The sequence below is a fragment of the Bombyx mori genome, chromosome 8 (assembly GCF_030269925.1).
Source record: "Bombyx mori chromosome 8, ASM3026992v2".
Classification (NCBI taxonomy): Eukaryota; Metazoa; Arthropoda; class Insecta; order Lepidoptera; family Bombycidae; genus Bombyx; species Bombyx mori.
In genome coordinates, this window is record NC_085114.1 from 202,116 (window position 1) to 224,041 (window position 21,926).

The 21,926-nt window shown below is 38.2% G+C and overlaps 1 protein-coding gene across 4 annotated transcripts in view; it reads right to left on the minus strand.

Moving 5' to 3' along the window:
• Nucleotides 1-12,405: 12,405 nt before the first annotated feature.
• The window catches only part of LOC105841511 (uncharacterized), a 78,140-nt gene continuing 68,619 nt past the window's right edge, over nt 12,406-21,926 (minus strand). For 2 of the 4 annotated variants that reach the window (XM_038012549.2, XM_038012546.2), the window contains 4 exons: nt 20,263-20,409; nt 19,113-19,236; nt 18,368-18,488; nt 12,406-12,645 (listed from right to left, as the gene is read on the minus strand). In XM_038012549.2, the coding sequence (XP_037868477.1) occupies nt 12,480-12,645; nt 18,368-18,488; nt 19,113-19,236; nt 20,263-20,409 (558 nt within the window). In that variant the 3' untranslated portion in view covers nt 12,406-12,479. Of the gene's footprint in view, nt 12,646-18,367; nt 18,489-18,844; nt 18,936-19,112; nt 19,237-20,262; nt 20,410-21,926 lie in introns of those variants that run through there. The other 2 variants (XR_005244966.2, XM_038012548.2) reach the window with 2 other exon arrangements.

Here is a 21,926-nt window from a genome sequence, read left to right on the forward strand (position 1 = left end):
AATGATCGAGTGGAACATTGGCAAAGTGTATTAAATTAATCTATCTTAAATAATCATCCATAGCTATCGATATATACTATCGATATATTCCGTCAACTCAGCTGAGTTGAGTGCGTGCGGGGCGGCACTGGCGGTGCTGATGTATTCAAGTCCCGTTCCGTCCGAACCCGGCGTACAAATAGCTGACAATTTACAGCACTTGTAAAGGGTATTCAATCACTCGGTTCGCTTCGGTGGGTTCAACTCTACAGAGCGCTGTGTGCGCACGACGCGGCGCTTCTTTCAATTGATTCGTCTGAAGGTCGTGTTCAAGTTACATTACTTCATTTACACCAAAAATCGACGCGTCTTAGATGTAGAAAATTAAGCTTTAAAGACTTACAAAATTAAATAAAGTTAATCATCAGACAACTTTCACAAAGAAGTACCTACTTTCGTTTGGCAACCGATCGTTAATTCCTGTAAAGGTTTCTCTCGTAAATATTTATTACAAACAATCAAAAGAAGAGTTTCGATCTCAAACGCAGATTGCGAGCCCGTCAGCTCCTACTACACTTTACGATCATTGACGAACCTATTACATGAATTTACGACCGGGACGACGACACAGACAAAAAACAATTACTTTTTATCTACGCGCTTCACAAACATTGGCCCGAGAGATATTATACATACAATAGTGAAACGTTCGTCTTCTACGAATTTGTAGGCTGTATTTACAGACTTCAGTGTAATCGCGAGGTTCTTCTATTTACTAGATGACTGCGGACGTTTCAAATATTCATTTTCTGAATTCCGGGTGACTAAGTTTTAATTGCATTTTTATTTCCGCATCTCCAGACGTGTTCGTGCGCTCTCACGAGACTACAATTCTTAAGTGAAAACTTTTTAGCAATGAGCTTATGAGCAATAAAATCTTTCAGTTAAATTTTCCGATCCAATTCCTCGAAATTGTTGTATTTTAATGAAATTTGCCGATTGTGTGTACATGAGATAGATCTTAGGTCTGTATCTACGAAATTGCCACATAGGATACATATGTATGTATATACATATAAGCCGGCGTGAGTGAAGTGGGTTATGTAATACCCGCGAAGTTTTAAAACGGTTGAACATAATTTTCTAATGAAATGAATATTTTTCTAATACGCGCCCATGGTATCAATGAAGCCCTGTCAACGCAGCGGTCATTATTCTATGCTCTTCTTGCAAAAGTCAGGTGTACGGGAGTGAACAAGCTCTTCAAAAGCATTTTGTGCAGCTTCTCGGGTGTTGAATTTTTTCCCTGTTGACTCCAAACAAATAAAGCGGAGCATGAAGACTCTCCTGGAGTCGCTCGACGATGATCCCTAGGGGCGCCCATATAAGATGATTCGCAGGAAACTATTTTAATCATGAGTTTGCTGTTTAATTGTTCAGAAGCATCATATTAAATCCGAAGCCCAGAGACTACCTACTATGAAATATGAGAGGGAAGCCTCAATTATGTTATTTGTAATAAAGTTGTCGTACCTACTCGTCATTCGTCGAGCAACAATGTCCAAATGGCTCGCGGCAGAAATACGCAATAATACGGCTGTGCCCACTTATCATTTATAGGAGATTGTTTAAGCGAAATTATGAATGGAGCTAGTGTAAAGTAAAGTGACGTCATCGCTGAACGTACTGACGCGAGATAGCATACACACGAGGTCAAGGACCCCGTGAGTTCACCGATTAACGAAGCCCAAATGAGGGAGGCCCAAGCTGTAATTAATATTCGAATATAAGTCTCTAGTTCCAATCGCAATGGGAGTTCTAGGTGGGGGCCAGGTGACCAGCTGTGGTCTGTGATTTGTTTTCGATGATTTTTTATTTTTATTTATTGCTTAGATGGACGGACGAGCTCACGGCCCACCTGGTGTTAAGTGGTTACCAGAGCCCACAGGCATCTACAACGTAAATGCCGCCACCCACCTTGAGACATGAGTTGTAAGGTCTCACAGCTTATAGTAATTAATTTATGTATTATCTTATATTGTTAGGCGTTAGTTCGAATTTTTATTTGGTCCATAGAAGTTACACAACTTGTCCCATCCTTCCGGTCTGAGCACAAAGCCGTTCAGAGTCTGAAATATAAACGTAAATAACAACAAAAGACAAAATAAGTTTAAAGAAAAGTCAAATAAAACTGGTAACAGTTCCTGCCCCGGCTTCCCTCGCACGCGCGGTCGCTGCCTGAAAGCCCGCCAACCTTAATTCTTAACTAATTTCGACAAATGTCGTCTTCTAAAGTTTTGTATTACTTAACCGTATTTTGTGGAACGATTCTGCGTAAATATTTATTTAATGACGGTGGAGAGAAGTTTTAGGTCAGATTTTTGTAATTTTTTAGTAATATTTTATTTTTGTTGAAACGGAGATGACCTCGAGGCTCCTCTAATAATAAGCCGTCACGCATTGGTAGAGTTTGAGTTTACGAATAACTTCTTCTGAATATCTTAATTATTTGCTGTAGCAATTACTGATTTTCTGATTATCTTAATATATATGCTGTAGCAAGTAAGTACCAACAACCAATATTTTTTAGGTTGGAGGGTACGTAGTTGCTGTAGATGCCTTACTGCTTGGATATGGTGGATGAGCGAACTCAAAAGCTCAGTCAGGAGTCAAGGGTTTATTAACAACGTCCTGAGCGCACTCAGAGAAGGCTTGGGATTCTATGTCGGCCGTCTCGGTACAAGAGCCAGTCAATCCAGCCCAGGCGGTGGGGTTGATGTCCCGAAATACCCCACTAGACTAGAACTAGCCTAGGTCACGGGTAGCAGCGGAAGGCAATACACTGCCAGCCGGTTGCTCTCCCACAGCAGCTCCATAGCATGGATGTCATGCAGCACGCTAGAAAACAGCACAAACAAAGCACGTGCGATGAACCATTGCACCCTCACTTCAACTGACTACACTAAAATAGTTGCAACTGCTTTAGTGTGGTTGCAACTCCCACGGCCGGCAGGGAGAGTTTGTGCTGAGCGCTCGCCCCGAGCTGAAATCAATGCTTGCTGTGTGCGTGTGATTGCGGATATGTTAGACTCAACAGCCGGTAAATACATTGATCAGTTCACGCGTTAAAAAATTACAAATGCCCTACTTACAACAAAAACATTATCTTTCAATTTACCCTCATTATGATAACGCGTTATTTAAAATACGTTTCTGCTCACCCTATTTGTTCCCTTTAATGAGCACATGTCGGATTCGGAGCGTGGATTGCTACGTTTCACAACACACACACAAAACAAGAGCTCACAAAGAGTTCAAAAGCGATGTCACGTTGAAGCCGCCGTATTTGTTTACGTGTTTACGTACTAGCGAGCGAGCGAGAGTACTTTAAATAAAAAAAGTGTGTGTGTCCGCTCCGACGCACGACTGGAGTTTACTGGATATAAAAAATTAAACGAAACAATACGAGAAATAGTTCTATATTACGACAACACGATACACTACAGATTATTAACAAATTAACGAGACACAAAACAAACGACTAACAAATATATGAAAATACAATAATGAGAGAAACGCGCGATCAGTACGAGGCTTTGTGGCGGACTGCCGGCGCAGCAGCCCGGCGTCACCTGCAATAACGCGGCCGCGCGTTGGCTCCTGATTGGCGCGCGCACGCATCACGCAATCAGGAGCCAATCAGGCGCATAACGCATTTCGTGTGACATGCTAGTACGATTTTGGTCCCCATAATTTTCATACCCCGGGCCTATATATGTAAATCGATTCTAAAGGAGTAAACTCCAATATAAAATATGGTGAACAAGTTGTAGTTTCTGATCATCGGATAACGGCAGGCGGCCCTGTTACCATACAGTGCTGTGACTACGTACTTATATGAATAAATCAAGTTAAATTGAAGATGCAAGTGGTCAGTCTCTGTCTATATAAGCAACATTTAATACTGTTAACATTGTAAGCGATTATATATTGTCAATAGTACAGTTGTTTGTCGTATTTAACATCTCCTGTTTAGACCGTTAAGTTACAAACAAAAGGATCGAGGCTCGACTTAAACATCATAATAACTCTCTCATCGTGATCACGGCACATTTTACGTATTCAAATTACTAATGAAATGTCACAAGCTTGTAACAAAATGGTGTCCATATTAACAGGACCTACCAAATACATCTACGCGCTGGATATGTCGGCTCTCTCCTCAGTGGCTCGCAACTACGTTTTTCTTCAAGCTTTCTATTTCGACATTTAAATTTAATATAACTTCTATAATTCATCATTTTCCTTAGCCGTTTCGCAAGTTCGCAGCCCGCCCTCCCACGAGTAGAATGTGCTACAGGTCATGTACGTTGGATGGTAGGTAGCTGTGGATGGTATATCCGCGACCCAATTTACGTCAATCTCCTAAGTCTTTAGTTGTACGTAGTTAGCGAACCAAAAGCCTGAGTACAGTAATGCGGCACAGAATGTCGTTTCCGACGCAATTAAGGGTTCAAAACGTTCATTATGTTAATGGAAGCGGTCGCGGCGCGTCGCTAGTCGCTCGCTACCAGTACCGACCCAGTTTCGATACGTGTACATAATAATATGTACATAATATATTAATTAATTTGTGAGCACACTATTCATATCGGTATTCAGTGATCGCTTTGAAGTATCGAGTACTGGTTACATGCCGAATGTGTACTGCGAGCTTAATAACATGAACTTTAATATTGAATAAAAACATTCATTTAAATTTAACATAAGAGTCCCTGGGTCCTTTAAACTTAATTGACTGTTGGCACCTACTAAAGCATCACGATGCCGTCCTCGGGTCGGCGTGGGCGGATCCAGAGATCACAATTCTCCGGCGGCAAGAGGCGAAGACAGTGAGTTCTTCTCTTTGACAGAACGCAACAGAATACTGGCAGGTTCGGGCCGGTGCTAGATTTCAAAACGGTACCCCTGTACTTTGGGGTATCCCAAGGATAAAACCCCAAAGTACAGGGTTCACAAATATTTACTAATGTAGATGTTTTGGACAGCTTAGAGTTAACAACAAGTGACCATTTAAAAGTTTCTTTGATGGATCGAGTCAGAAATGATGAAATTCGTCAAAGAACCAAAGTAACCGACATAGTCCTAAAGGTTAGCAAGCTGAAGTAGCAATGGGCCGGACATACGTGTCGCAGAACCGATGGCCGATGGAGCAGACGTGTTCTGGACTGGAGACCGCGTACCGGTAAACGCAGCGTTGGGCGTCCCCCTGCCCGTTGGACCGATGACTTGCGGCGATATGCTGGGAGAGATTCGATGCGGAAGGCGGAGGATCGTTCATTGTGGCGGACTATGGGAGAGGCCTACATCCAGCAGTGGAGAGATACAGGCTGATGATGATGATGACCATTTAAACTTATATTCTTTAAGCTGAGGTTCATAAGTTTCGCGTCGCGTACTTATATTCAGTCGTGATGACGTCACCGCTCGCCGTCCCAGACCCAGCGAAATATTCCAATCGCCTGCCCGCGCTCGCATGAATCTTTACAAAGATTATCGAAGCGTTTACGTTACGGTATAGTAACCGGCAAACATCGTGAGCAAATGACCTTGACTGCGCAGAACCGAATTTTAGATCACTTTGGTGGTGAGGGTGAGGCGCGACGGCAGGGGAAACCGTATCGAGCGCGTTATTGGTAGATCAGTCGAACCTTGCGTCCCGCACCGCGCCCTCGTTCCGCTTGCTCCCAAAAGTACGCTTGCGTACAGTGAAAAGTCTATCGTTATTAATCGTTAAATTATATTTTGTTATAATTGCTTGTTGACTTTGTTGCCATTGCTATTTGTTGAGTGTTTGTTGATTTTTTATAAAAAATACACTATGCCGCGACAAACTGGTGTAGTATTCAAAAGAAAGGGTAGAAAAATTGTGTACGACGTATATTGCTTCATTATAAAACAGGGGAAGAATGATATTATGGAAAAAGTAAAACAGACTTCGGAAGCAACAAAAACATCAGTGAGTACTGTTAGGTGCATTATTAACGAAGCTAAAGGCTCTGGCTTGCTCATCGTGCTTGGGACTCCGGGTAAGAAAAGATCAGGGAAGAAGAAAGTTACCGGAATGGATAGTTTCGTTCAATCTGTAATAAAAAGATGTAATCATAATAACTACATAACAAGCAGCGAAACTCCGTACCGTAGAAAGGCTTCGAAAATTTTAAAGAAGATATACATTTTAATGGCTCGGAATGAAGTTTACGACGAATTATGAAAGAGCTAGGCTTCAGATGGAAAAAAAAAAACAGAAAATAATCGGAAGCTGGTAATTGAAAAAAGTAACATTCGATTACTACGAATCGAATATTTTCAAAAAATAATTAATTATAGACAAAAAAGAAGATCGAACCGACCGAGTCGTAAACTACACCGATGAGCCTTATGTCGACTTATCACGATGTTGGCGACTCGGGTGATGAAAACAGTGATGATGATAATGGTCAAGATTATGATAACGAAAAAAAAAAATACAAATACCAGCTTCGCTTCAACTGAACGAAGACCTGGCAACAGCTCTAGTTTTGACTTAATAGAAGGAATATCTATTTTACCCCAAGGTTAAATTATTACAATTATTAACCTATATTTTTTGTTGATGTTCTAATAAATATATAAATAAATACATATGTTGATTTTAATACTTTAATTGCATTATGACGCAGAGTAAATAATGTTTTTGCACGTGAGTGTACCATGCGCAAACTTACCCCCACTACGTCAACAAATGCTCAAGAAGTTTGCCGGCTATTATACACTCGCGATATACTACACATGTACGTATGTATGTATGTATGTACTCCCAATAAGTTAGCTGATTGTTAATCTAATATATAAAATTCTCGTGTCACAGTTTTCGTTGCCATACTCCTCGGAAACGGCTCGACCGATTTTCGTGAATCTTAGCGTGCATATCGGTCAGGGTTGAGAATCGAACAACATCTATTTTTCATCCCCCTAAATGTTAAGGGTGGTTCACCCCTAAATTTTATTTGTTATTTTTTAAACGAAAATTTTTGTTTTTATTTTTCTATGATACAGCATACAAAAATACATACAACCCTAAATTTTCACCCTTCTACGATCAACCCTTATTTTTTATTTGCTAATTAAAAACTTTAAATTTTTTTGCGAGAATTTTGTTTTCATTTTGTCATGACGTAGAATAAAAAAATTCATATTACTCTGAAATTTTCACCCCTCTACGATCAACCCCTATTTTTATTTGTTAATTATTAATTTTTTTGGCAAGATTTTCATTTTTATTTTAATTTTGTCATGAATTAAAATAAAAAATCTGATGTTACTCTCAATTTTTCATCCCTCTATGATCAACCCCTATTTTTTATTTGTTAATTATAAACTTTAATTTTTTTGGCAAGTTTTTTATTTTGTTTTGTCATGACTTAAAATAAAAAAAATCATATTACTCTCAATTTTCACTCTTATACGATTAACCCCTAATTTTTCCATCCCGATTAAATTTTTTTTTATTCTATGCACAGATCCGCAATAAAGTTGCAAGATGGCAATCAAATGTTATAATTGTAGTACGATAAATTCTTATTCAGAGTTTATAATTTCAAGTTCCTTTAATTATGATTTTTTTTAAATTGAATTTGTTCTCCCGCCCTCGCCGGTCGACTACTGATCAACTATCAATCGATCAGCTCTCCCCGCCAGGTGTCACCACTCATGCAGCAAACATCACGTAGTAGGGATGAGGACGAAGCCGGTCTCCTGTCTTACTTACTCACTATACATCATAGATTAAACAATTAATATAATACTATACATTTTTCAGCCATGTTTTTTTGGTTTTATTTGTGTATCAATAGTATGTTCGGTAGGTCTGAGAATCGGCTACTATCTATTTTTCATACCCCTAAGTGAAAAGGGTTGTCTACCCCAAACATTAATTTTTTATTTTAATTTTTTGGATATTTTTTATTGTTCATAATGAGGTATTATGTGGTTAAATGAGGTTTTTTTTCTACAGTAGAATTTCCCTAAAAATCTTATTTAAGGCAACACAACGTTTGCCGGGTCAGCTAGTTATGTATAAATTTAAAGTTTTATATAAATTATTACTTTTAATTTTAATAGGTTGTCAAATTTACTTGCAAATATATTTGTTTTATGAAGTATGTAGTTTTAATCTGTAATTTGTGCCTGTAATTTAGTTCTTGTTAGTAGATACAAAATGCACCCCTGATATCCTTGCAACTCAGCTGCTAGAGCAGTGAAAGCTAGTAGTAAATGAATCACTGAATTTGTAAATAAAAATCGTTTTTTTTTTTAAATAAAATCATTTGAATTGAGAATTTATTACCAGCAATTTTGTAAAACGGCAACTTTATGGCAACTTCAAAGACCTAGGATGTTCGCCTCTCAAATAAAACCATTCAACCAAACAATAATCAGTCTTATGCAGTCCTTATCATCAAGATCATTCTAATTACAACAATTTTAACATTTGACTGATTTCTGAATTTCTCTTAGGACATTTTCCAGATTAGCTTACATAATAAATAATATATAAAAATTGCGAAAACAACATTTGGACCGTCGGTCTACAGAGAAATTTTACCCGCTCAGTGAAAGATCTTCCCTATGTCGTAAAATCTGCAAAATGAAGAAAGTATTTTAATTTATAATGTATCGTCCTTATATCTCTGTGTGAATTGTCCCACGACGCGGCTCCGTGAGCGTAAATCCTTACGAACCTTAAATTTCTAACTGCCTTTCAACTGTGAACATCACTAATGCGTCAAAATTAACTTTTCTACTTTATAGCTATTACATGTATGGATGAAAGAGATCTATCGCGTTCCCAACTTTGAGTACAATGTGAACTTTGCGATCATTTAAGTGTACTCTAATCTATAAATGGTCTTGAACCCTTGTCATGTAAATATCTACCATTATTTTGTCGAATTGGAGTTCCTAGTTTTAAACAAAGACAAAGTATAATAGCAACATGGTCGTGCGGACTCGGAGACGAAGGTGCTCTCTGTTATTAGGAGCGCGAGTTCCGAGTAACTTAACAGCCGATCGGGACGGTAAGCAGTAAAGTATGCGCGCCGCACACACCGCGATCATCTTATTGGACAAAGCTACCCGCCCTCGGCTTATTTGTTTTGAACTATCACTGTATAACAGATGAGGCAACGTCTTCCATGAATGTACGTATGTACCGCAAACTGACGGAATCGATTAGACATTAAAGTTACACGCTAAACAAGAACATAGTTATTTACATAGTAACACAAGATTTAACGAACAACATCAATCAAAGTACGCAATGGCATGCAGGGCCGGATTTAAACTTAATGCCGCTCCTGGGCCCCGGAAAAAAATCCGCCCCAATACTGGAACTTTACTTAAACTTATAGTTTATATATTTTATTTTTCAAAATTAAAATAACGAATTGATTGCAGAAACGTTATCAAAAACATAAATATATATATATATTTTTAACAATTATAAATTTTGCACTAAGGGTGACTCATAATTATATTACATTAAAAAAAAGAAAACTAATTAAATTTCTTTAATTCCAGAAAATAGAAAAGTCCAAGCAAATAAATTGATTAAATTATTTTGATTATAATTGTTTTCAAAAGTACCCAAATGGTTATTCACAAATAATGGTTGAATTGAATTTGTTGAATTATCAATTAAAAAGAAAATTATCTTCTTCTTCTTCTTCTTCCAGTGCCTCTTCAATCCTGAAGGTTGGCCGTTAGCTTTCTATATTCGTTTTTATCTGCAGCCAACCGGAACAGCTGTTCGACGGAGGCAATACCGGTCCACTCCCGGATATTCCGGAGCCATGATTTCTTTCTTCGCTCAGCACGTCTCTTTCCGTCCACTTTGCCCATAATTATCAGCTGGAGCAGCATGTATCGATCGTTCCTGAGCACGTGGCCGAGATACTCTATCTTGCGCTTTTTGATAGCAGGCAGCATTTTCCGGGACATATGAACGCGCTGAAGCACGGTTTCGTTCCTGACCCTCTGCGTCCAACCAATGCGTAACATGCGACGGTAGCACCACATCTCGAATGCCTGTAGGCGTCTTGTAGTGTCCTCTTTCAGGGTCCACGTTTCGCAACCATACATGACGATAGGCCAGATATAGCACATGAGTAGCCTGACTCGGAGCTTTATATTCAGTTGACGACAGCAAAGAACTTTCCTCATTTTATTAAAAGAGGCTCGAGCAGTTTCTATCCGGGTCTTGATTTCTTGATCAGATTCCCATGCTTCGTTTACCCAAGCCCCTAAATACTTGTACTGTCGTACCCGCTCTAGTTGTTTCCCAGCTACAGATACGCTTGAACTCAAATCCGGGTTTCTTGAGACTACCATGAACTTGGTCTTGCTTATGTTTATCGACAACCCGGCTTCTTCGCTGCACTCATTAACCTTATTCACAATTGCTTGCAAATCGGCTTCCGATGCTGCAATAAGGATAGTGTCGTCCGCATAACGCAAGTTGTTAACGACCCTGCCGTTGAATTTAGAAAATTATTAATTAATATAATTAAGTAATGATATTGAGAAATCTTGATAGGACTAAAAAAAAATTTCACTTTGAAAATTTTGCCGCCCTGGGCACTTGCCCCGGCTGTCCCTATTCGTAGCCCTAGTGTAAATCCACCACTGATGGCATGTACGTGTTAGATGATGAGGTGCAAATCATATACCGCCTTGTCTGTAGATAAAACAATCATTTCTGTGATAACAAACTATTCGTTTGCAATCATGCTAGTCCACGTTCCTGAGAGATTGACTGGAGGCCGCGAGCTAAGTCCCTCCTCGCAGATCAGCGTGGACATGAGGCGATAAAGTTTTACGATAACTTCTCTCTCATTGTCTGTCTTACTTCTGTACTCGCTATAAAAGCGATGTAACTTGTATGAGTAGTTTATTCGCTCGATGTTGTAGAGTGCTTTGAGCAGATTTGTCGGAATTATATATTTGCTTATGATTATATTATTTTTTATCTTCGACTATATATTTCAAGACTTGTACAGCTCTATATTAAATTATATTATGTTAAGAGTAATATATTCAAGGGGCGGCTCCTTTATCGAAGGAAATTTAGCTCCATCACCGACATTCGTCTTCATTTATTGATTAAACTGATGAGCCCGCTGGCATGGCTCGCCCGTGCTCACGGAAGATCAGGAGACAACACGACAGACATGAGCTATAAGTCTCTATTAAACGGTATAATGATAATCGTTTCTCATACAATAAAATAATTTAGAGTTTCTGACATAAAAACGAATGGTTATTTCTCTCAAACAATATTGGAATGTGAAGGATTTTATAAATAAGACCGCTTCAAGCAATATACTAATTGAACGATATTTAATTACAAAATCGTCTCATAATGAGAATACTCGTATTACTAGGTATCTCATAATGTCTAATTATGAAGAAATCTTTGCCGTCGACGTGAGAGTTAACAAATTATCAAAATAATATTGAACATTTAGATTCAAAGTGCACACCACATTACAATTTGTACAATAATTTATTTATAATATAATTTGATTTGACACAATCAATCCATTACAATTTCAAATTTAGATTGACGAAGTTCTGATTGTCGTTAATGCTCTTTGAATTTGTTTGAAATTAATATAAAACTTTACCTTTTATGAACAAATCCTACGCCTTCATTTTCTGTAAATAAATATGATTTATGAAATTTGGTGACTTTTGAATGGGCCCGCACAAATGTACCAGAACCTATTGAGTCAATCTTGGGATTTGTTAATCAATACTCTTTCGCAGGAAAAATGCATTTTGACAAAAACCACTAGATTTCAATCGTTCGTTAGTAAATTTTGGGTGGAAACTAAATCGTGTTCGTGCCATATGTATTTATGTATGTAATATACCTATAATACGTACGTGCTCAATGCAAACATCCCCGTGGCGGCTCGTGCTAGCACCGAGCATTGTTCACACGAGAACACTCAGAAGGTCTCTCTCACGTTTCATTTCATTCTACTGTGCATTATAGAAGATATGCATAGTAGAAGAGTTTCATTTCCAAAACCTCCGGTCATCGTTATCGTCGAACCCGTCGCTTGCGACAAAGTGCTCGACGAGTAAATTAACCCTCAGACACAGCCCACTGAGTTTCTCGCCGGATCTTCTCAATGGGTCGCGTTTCCGATCCGGTGGTTGATTCTGCGAAGCACGGCTCTTGCTAGGGTTCGTGTTAGCAACGTTGTCAGGTTTGAGCCCCGTGAGCTCACCTACTAGTTAAGGTTAGGCTGATATAGCCTCTCAAGGCTCTAAGCTTAGGTAGGAAAAAAAAGGCCAAACCTACACATAATGAATATGTTGTTTAAAACCACTTCCAACTGGTCACGTTTATTAGCAACGACAATACAAATTAAATTAAACACAACAAAGTCTTAGTACGGAAGGTGAGGCGGCAGTAAATTAGCATCGTCTGTGAAGTCGTGAGGCAACATCCGACATTTGTGGTCGCGAGTGGGGCGAGCGCGCACCCGCACCCCGCCCCCGCACCGCGCCCCCGCGCGCACCCGCACTGCGCCCTCCAGGGGGGACCCGCACCATCTGTGGTCAATGTATGAATCATTATATTCATAGATGGGTGGACGAGCTCACAGCCCATTTAGTGTTAAGTGGTTACCGGAGCTCATAGACATCTACAACGTAAATGCCGCCACTCACCTTGAGATAGGAGTTCTAAGGGCTCAGTATAATTACAACTGCTGCTTCACTCTTTAAACCGAAACGCATTACTGCTTCACGGGTGCTTTGCTACATGCTTTTCCAAGAAATACCCGCAAAATTATAATTTGCGTAATTACTGGTGGTAGGACCTCTTGTGAGTCCGCACGGGTACGTACCACCACCCTGCCTATTTCTGCCGTGAAGCAGTAATGCGTCTCGGTTTTAAGGGTGGGGCAGCCGTTGTAACTATACTTGAGAACTTAGAACTTATATCTCAAGATGGGTGGCGCATTTACGTCATAGATGTCTATGGGCTCCAATAACCACTTAACACCAGGTGGGCTGTGAGTGCGTCCATCAACAAAGCAAAAAAATAATAATACGGTAACCAATTATCGGAAAACATGAATCATAAAAATCATTACCTCAAAAGGTAATTGGGTGTGTTTCTTCGAATGAAATGTGGCTTTTCAATAATAAATTAATTAGTAGCACTAGAAATGGTTCTAGCGACAGACCCGGATTGCTCGAATGAGTTAATTGGTGACTCCAATTAAACATTTAAATATGAATCTCTGTCAGTGCAGTGGTAATTTTTCAATGCTCTTCTTGAAGGAGTCAGGTAAACGTGAGACAATAAACTCTTCGGAGGTATTTCAGGTGTTGAATATTTTCCCTGCCAAGAGGTTGTTCAAACGTTTGAAAAACTAGAAGTCAGCATAAGGTCTGGTGAGTACAGTGGATGATGCAAAACTTGTCAAGCCAAGGTCCTGTAGCCTAAAGACCGTCTGTTGTGTCGTATGAGGTCGAGTGTTGTCGTGCAGGAGCAGCGGGGACGAGTGATTAACCAAGGCTGACCGGATATTCGCGAGCCTCTCCATCATTGTGCACAGTTCCTCACAGTGCACATCCGCAGTAATGCTGGTGCCATTTGGTTAAAAACTGTGATGAATTATGACTTGGTAATGGGACCACGACTTTTTTGGAGGTAATGTTTTGTTTCGGGCATTGCAAAGGTGCTGAACCAGGGTCTAACCAACATGATGACCATTTACGATTATCAAAAAGAATCTATTTTTCATTCCAAGTGATAATTCGGTTCGAAATCCCTTCGTTTCTGTCTTTTAAGTAACATAAGGCATACTTTAACGCATTCATGTCACTTAGCCACATTTTTTTTTACATTGTCAACTTAACGTAAATTAACCAATATTGATGCCAAGGTTGAAAGATGCTGCTGACTCAGCTGTTGATTGAGTATCATCAGCTCCCACTATCGCCTTTAATTCGTCGTTGTTGACTTTAGTTTTTGGACGACCACAAAATTCATCTTAAAAGATCTAAAGATCTAAAGATCGAAATTTCTATGTTGGAAGCATTCAAACCAATAGCGAGCCGTGCGTTCGTTTGTAATGTACATTGCGTACACGTCATTAATGTTGTGAGCTGTTTGTGCGGTATTGCTGTCGTGACGGAACTCGTATTCCACAGTTACTCGTATTATTATCGTGTTCATTTTGACGAAAAAATAAATAAACGTAGGGCAGACAAAACAATAATCCATAAACAAACGGGTAAATTTGAAAATATAACCTATGGCCGGCCATACATCAATTATGTTTCAAGACCGAATTAAATTATCTGATAAAACTTTAACGCTCACGTATTCGAAACTGTGTCGGAATTGATGAATGGAATTAGGCTGTCTGCGATTAATATACGTATGTCGGCACGTGCTAAATGTTTGTTTGATTTGCGTCTGTTATTAAAATTAAATACGGGGCTGTTTTTAGTTATATCATGTCTATAGTCTAGTCAACAAGTTCAAAAACGTGTTAAATAGACATAAAGCTCCTAAAAATATGTACGATAGCTCATTGGATGCGGAATGATGTCTACAAAAATGTTTTTTAAGGGCTTATTAGCACATAAAAAATTGCGATTGTTATAAACAAAATAAGATTTAAAAAAAAAGGAATTTGGTTTTTCCTTAATTATTTCTAAAATAATGATATTTAAGGAATTTTGAAAAAAGATCCTGAAAGAGGAGGAAATTTCCAATAAAAAAGTCCCAACTCCCGGAATTCTATCCCTATTATTTAAAAAAAAAATTAACGATCGATAACGGATCCGATAACGGATCGATTTTGAATTTATTTTAAAGATAAATAAATCCTTTATAAAAATGACCTGAGTGTCCTTTACCGTATCTCTTATAGTTTAAAAGTTATAACAATTTATAGCTTGACAAATTATGTAACGGCTGTAATTTCATTATCATATAATATCTAAAAATGCTGTAAAAAATACAAATTTTTTTTGAAGTGAAACTTCCTTATCGGCGTTGGAAAAAAATTTACCGTCACATTTTTCGGTTACGCGTCACATTTTTCCGTTACGCGCCATCTTTTAATTAACGGCTGTATGTTCTGAAGTATGGATGCGCATTTGAGAAACCGACCTCATGTCTCAAGGTGGGTCACGGAATACATTTTGTAATTGCAATAATCCCAGGTAACCCACTTAATATCACGTGGACCGTGCTATTATTGTTATTACGTAAAATAATAGGAAGAAAAGTACCAGGGTATTATGATATCAAAGAGATGTATTATTATAACTTTACTCTGACGTACAGCCTTCTTTATTAATTAACGGCTGTATGTTCTGAAGTATGGATTCCGATTTGAGAAATTGACCTCATGTCTCCAGGTGGATTACGGAAATCATTTTGTAATTCCAATAATCTCAGGGAGCCCACTTAATAATATCACGTGGACCGTGCTATTTATTACTGTTATTACGTAAAATAATAGGAAGAAAAGTACCAGGGTATTATGATAGCAAAGAGATTTATTAATAATTAACGGCGGTATGTTCTGAAGCATGGTTTCGGATTTGAGAAATCGACCTCATGTCTCAAGGTGGGTCAAACTTCACGAACCTCAGGAACCCCATTTAACACCACGTGGACCGTGCTATTATTATTAATTTATAGGAAGAAAAGTACCAGGGTATTATGATATCAAAGAGATGTATTATTAAAATGCTGTAATAATCTTAGTAGCAAAAAGGTAAAGTGAAATAATTGTATTATTTGTATTCATGTCTATGATAATAAAATCCTTTTGTTTAAACTTTATCTAATTTAACTTTATTTAACCAATTTCTAGAAAGTTGCATGTAGATCATTTTTCGAAAAATAAGGCCATAAACAAGTTTCACTTCTTACGTGTGTACACTAGTACACGCACACATTTTTTTTCTATATTTTGTTATGTATGGTTGTTTTTGTAATTTTTTGTAGTCTTCGAAAAAAAATATAACGATTAATATTAATTTTTTATAACAAATTGTTAAGTTAATAAACAATGAAATTATTTATAAAAAAATGTATTTCTTTGTTAATCCGCTGAAAAGAGTCAATGATGATTTATAAGAAAAAAATAATTTCTTAACTAATTATTTAAACAATTGAAATATGAAAAAAACGATTTTAAACAATTAAAACATTTATTTAAGAATTTTTTTATTTTTTAATCTTTATTTCACCTATACAATAAGACGGTAAAAAATTTTTTAAAAAAAATCCCAAAGTAGTGTATTTGTTTATAAACAATTTCTTAACAAATAGCGTAAAATTTTTTTTTTAAATGTTAATTAATACCTATGGTAGATGCAAAAACAGCAATATTAAGATATTACGGAAAAAAACTATTTTTCATAAAAAATTTTAGAAATTAATTTTTTTGTTAATTAAAAAAAATTATAATTATCAAAATAATAAAGATTAAAAATTTTTTTTTGCATTACTTTATTAAGTACTTTAATGATAAGAGCTCCACGAAGGGAAATTTTTTTAGATGAATTATTGAAACTTTTATACCGTAATTTAGAAAAACAGAGATTGGAAAAAAGTTAGTTAATTAACAATGGTGTAAATTTTTGAAAAATCGATTTAAAATTTTTTTTTCACCTAGGTTTTTTTCGTTCAAGTGTTTAGATTACACCATAATTTATTAAAATTTTTAAATTGTTATTTAATACTATAAAAAAAATATTTTAGGTGATATACCGGCTCTTTAGACGGCGCGCCTATGCTGTAACGACCTCGCGGAGCGCTATTTTCAGCGTTAATTTTTTTTTATAAATAATAGGGATAGAATTCCGGGAGTTGGGACTTTTTTATTGGAAATTTCCTCCTCTTTCAGGATCTTTTTTCAAAATTCCTTAAATATCATTATTTTAGAAATAATTAAGGAAAAACCAAATTCCTTTTTTTTTAAATCTTATTTTGTTTATAACAATCGCAATTTTTTATGTGCTAATAAGCCCTTAAAAAACATTTTTGTAGACATCATTCCGCATCCAATGAGCTATCGTACATATTTTTAGGAGCTTTATGTCTATTTAACACGTTTTTGAACTTGTTGACTAGACTACTAGTGTCTATTACGAATTTCATAATCAATGAAAACACCGACTTAAGAATTATGCATCCGCAGAGATGTTTCGTGTTCGGAGTCTTACGAGAACACTTACGATGAATCATCTGTATCAAAAACATGTGGTTATGAGTGGTACAAAACGTTCAAAAGCGGTCGAGATTTTCTCAAAAACTCAATCGCATTAGAGTCGCCGAGGACATATTGTCACGACAAGTCAATTCCGACCCAACATTCACGAAATGCAAACGAATAGTTAGTAGTGATGAAGCGTGGGTTTATGAGTTTGATATGCAAACTAGTCAATAAGCTTCGGAGTGGCGCCTTCCAACTGAACCGATACCGAAAAAAACACGCCAAAATCGATCGTAAGTCAAAGTCACGTTGAATGTTTTGTTTGGCTAACAAAGTATCGTTTACTCGATATCTTACCACATGGTTAGATGGTAAATAAAGAATATTATTTGAACGTTATGCGCGTTTTAGAGGGAAAATTCGACGAAAGGCCAGATTTGTGGAAAAAAAATTCTTGGATTTTGCACCCATGAAATGTGTCTTTGCACAATGCCTTCATTATGAACAAATTTTTGATCAAAAGCTCAACAGATACCATCGAGCAACAGACCGTTTTATTTTTCCTGAAGTCAAATTGCCCCTACGTGGCACCCGTTTCCATTCGGTAAAAGACATAACAGAGTATTCGCGCCGAGACCTGAATTCATTTCTGGAAAAAGCGCTTAAAAATGTTTTGAAAATTGGATGATTCGTTAGCGCAAGTGTATGTATTGTAGGAATATAATTATGCAGGAATGTATGTTACATTTTAAAGGCGAGGAAATAAATTTGGATATATTTACAAGTATTGTACATAAGTATGTAAAATAATTAACATTTTATGTAATAATGATGTTTTGCCAGTATTTTCTGAACAGATTAGTACGACAGATGCCTGAATGTTGCTAACGACAATTTTAAGAAAAGCTTGCATACCTATACTAGTATACAAGTTCCGAACAACAACATTCTGAAGGTTGCATTCGTCTCCCGCGCGCTGGAAGATCTTCCTCCAAGCCGTCAAGTGTCAGTAATTTCAATTGGTTTTACCAAACGGTTGAGCGGAAGATGCAGCAGTTTCTAATGGTAGTGAGCGCTATAACCTGGCCGTGTATTGTACGTAAACTCTGCAGCCGGTCCGCGGGGCGACGCACACGGTCCGGGGCCACACCCTGACCTCGTCCCCGCCGAGCCATTCCGTCGTCACGTCAAGTGTTTCTTTGCCTGAATTAAAATTGTAAGACATATTATGAGTCTCTGTGCCATAGGACCGCTATCCGATACCTATACAAATGTACCTCGAACGTCATGTTCGATAATAGATTAAAACAATCACACCATCAACGCAATCAGTAACACAAAATAAATTTAAATAGACAAGGGGTCAACGCCCTCGTGAGACGCGGGGGACGGTCAACGGCTTTGCTTTAAATTGAACATTCATTAGATGTAAACTTACTAGAACAAAATGTTTATAATATCTAGATGGGCGAAAGAGCTCACGGTTTACCTGGTGTTAAGTGGTTATAGCATATAGGTTATAGCCCATAGACAACTACAACGCGAATCCCGGGACCCACCTTGAGACACGGGTTCTGGTCTTCATTGTAGCGAGTGGCGGCCGACCAGCCCACTGGGCCGGGGCGCACGACTGCTTCGCGACAGAAACAGCTAGAACGATGTAATTATCCGTGCGGGCTTACAATACGCCTTACAACCAGTACATGTGCAATTTTATAATTTGACCAACTTTATTTTTATTATACTGTTCCTTTGAGGTACCTGCCTGCGGGATGTGAACGCTGGCTGACAGTGAAGGTACTATATTGCCATAGAGTATAAACTCACGACTTGTGTGTGTGATTGTAAAGTAAGTTTTCCTGGTGTCGCGTTCCGTAACGAACCCAAAGTCTATGGTGTCTGGTTTCATCCGCAGCGCCGGGTATTCAATCTCCAAGATCAGTGGTATGCTCTGAGGATTTTAATCGATGCATTGATTTATTCGTTGGATTTGCTTGGCTTACACGCTTCCGTATCAAATTCTGCATCTCACAACCCACCTGATGTAAGTGGTTACTGGAGCCCATAGACATCTACGACGTAAATGCGCGAGCCACCTTGAGATATAAGTTCTAAGGTCTCAAGTATAGTTACAACGGCTGCCCCGCCCTTCAAACCGAAACGCATTACTGCTTCACAGCAGAAATAGGTAGGGCGGTGGTACTTACCCGTGCGGACTCACAAAAGGTCCTACCACCAGTAATTACCTACGCAAATTATAATTTTCTGGGTTATAAGATATTATCTATATGGCCATTAATGGCTCGTTAGAGATTGTACATATAAATAGAGAGTTAGCAGTAAATATTTAAAACAATGCCTCTCGTTCGACATTTATCAAAAAATCTGTGACAAGGTCGTGGCATGTGAAGGTCTGTCTTCAAACATCATATCGTTGTTTCGATTATATAATATATAAATTTGCAGCTACAGAACAGGGGATGAACTGTATGCTAATCAGCCAACCAGCTTTATTCGAGAGGCAATACTTGTGAGACCGCACCGATAGCCTGTAGGTGTCATCTCGGTGGGATGACCGCCTGGATGAGATGTTTTTTATTCTTCTGCACTTGGGAGTTCGACCTCATGTCTTGTGTCTCGGGCGATGGCTTTAACATCTTCACTTCTATGGGCTGCGGTAATCGCTTCGCATTAGACGGGCCATGGACTTGTGTCACGTTACGTTTATACAAAGGACCTCTTGTGAGTCCGCGCGGGTAGGTACCACCGCCCTGCCTATTTCTGCCGTGAAGCAGTAATGCGTTTCGATTTGAAGGGTGGGACAGCCGTTGTAACTACACTGAGACCTTAGAACTTATATCTCAAGGTGGATGGCGCATTTACGTTGCAGATGTCTATAGGCTCCAGTAACCACTTAACACCAGGCGGGCTGTGAGCTCGTCCACCAATCTAAGCAATAAAAAAAAAGCAAACACACAAGCAGCTCGTTGACAGCATCACAAAATGTAAGCGGTGTTGAAATAGTCTGCAGCTCCGGGAGAGGAGTTTCATTTAACTGTTCTTCTCGATCTTGCGGTTGCGGGGGCCACACGTCATCCGTTTTGATGTAAACTTCTACACACATCTGCAAGCACACGTGTTGTTCGATAAAGCGTAGTCTTAGTGAAGGAAATAAGATACAGAAGCTACATCGTTATGAACGCTTTATTCGAAAGCCATATTTTGTTCTGTGCTCGGAGATAGAAGCCATTGAACCGATTCGAATATACGATTACATCACATTTATATGAAAAAAGAATACTTCTGAGTTATTCTATTTCTTAGTTTGAGTTACACAAATTTAAAATACCATTTTTATATTTTATTAAGAACACATTTCGTATCACAAAAACTGTAAAGTATTGAAACGCTGTAAAATGTGTGACATCAAATTCAATATTGAATCACACAAGTTTTTCTAGAATGACTCTTCTACAACTAGGAGGAGCTTTTTTTTCCCTACCTAAGCTGATGATAAGCCTTGAGAGGCTATATCAGCGAAACCTTAACTAGTAGGTGAGCTCACGGGGCTCAAACCTGACGACGTTGCTAACACGAACCCTAGCAAGAGCCGTGCTTCGCAGAATTTACCACCGGATCGGAAACGCGACCCACTGAGAAAATCCGGCGATAAACTGTGGGCTGTGTCTGAAAGTACCTAAAAACACCGTTAGTGGATCGGGAGGATCCGAGATGACGTGTTTGGGCGACCTCGACTGCTTTCCATTCGGCCCGCAGGATCAGGAATGTAGTTACCGGCGGCCACGATGAGAGGATTCTCGTGTCGTACCGCTTTATCGAAGTGTAGGAGGAGCACTCTGTCCTGCTCTGTATAACGCATAAAGCAGCCCGACAATATCTAGCCTATTCCATCCACATTTAATTACCATTAAAACATGTGCAATTCTTTTTAATTATTGATGTTAAAGACCACAATAAAAACTATATTGTATCTGAACGGAAGCGAAGATATTATCTAGTTGTATTTACAAATGGCGGACTGTTGGCATCACGCCCAACATGAAATACAATAAGGAACGGGGTCGTGACCGATAATGTACACATCGAACATAACGATACTTGGGAAGCTCGCATTCGGGAACAAAACAAGTAGGGAACAGTCCACAGGCAAGACCTTCAAATGCTTACACTTTATTTTGTAAGAGTATCGGTGACGAGTTAGATCTGAAAGAACCTAACAGGATCTGACCCAATAATGACGCAGGATGCGCATTATCCTTGTGGTTTTGGCTTTGTTTCGTGCTAATATTTCGAGATATTCAGATAACGAGTATCTATATTATATTATTGTGGATTAGACTAATAGTCTCTAATAATAATAATAATAATAATCTTTTGGGTAGATTTTCAATCTATGGAATGATATTGTATAGGCAAAACTAATACAAAATTTAGGCTGGGAAAAAGATCTTTGTCAAGTTATTAGCCTCAGTACTGACTAATACTTAGACTTAATTATTACTTAAATAAAACATAAATAATAGGTCTTTTGTTTTTAAATAGTTTTTTCAGAAAGTTTCCTTGAATACGTTTAACTAAGTAAATTAATTATCTGTTTTATGATAACGTCTACTACTCAAC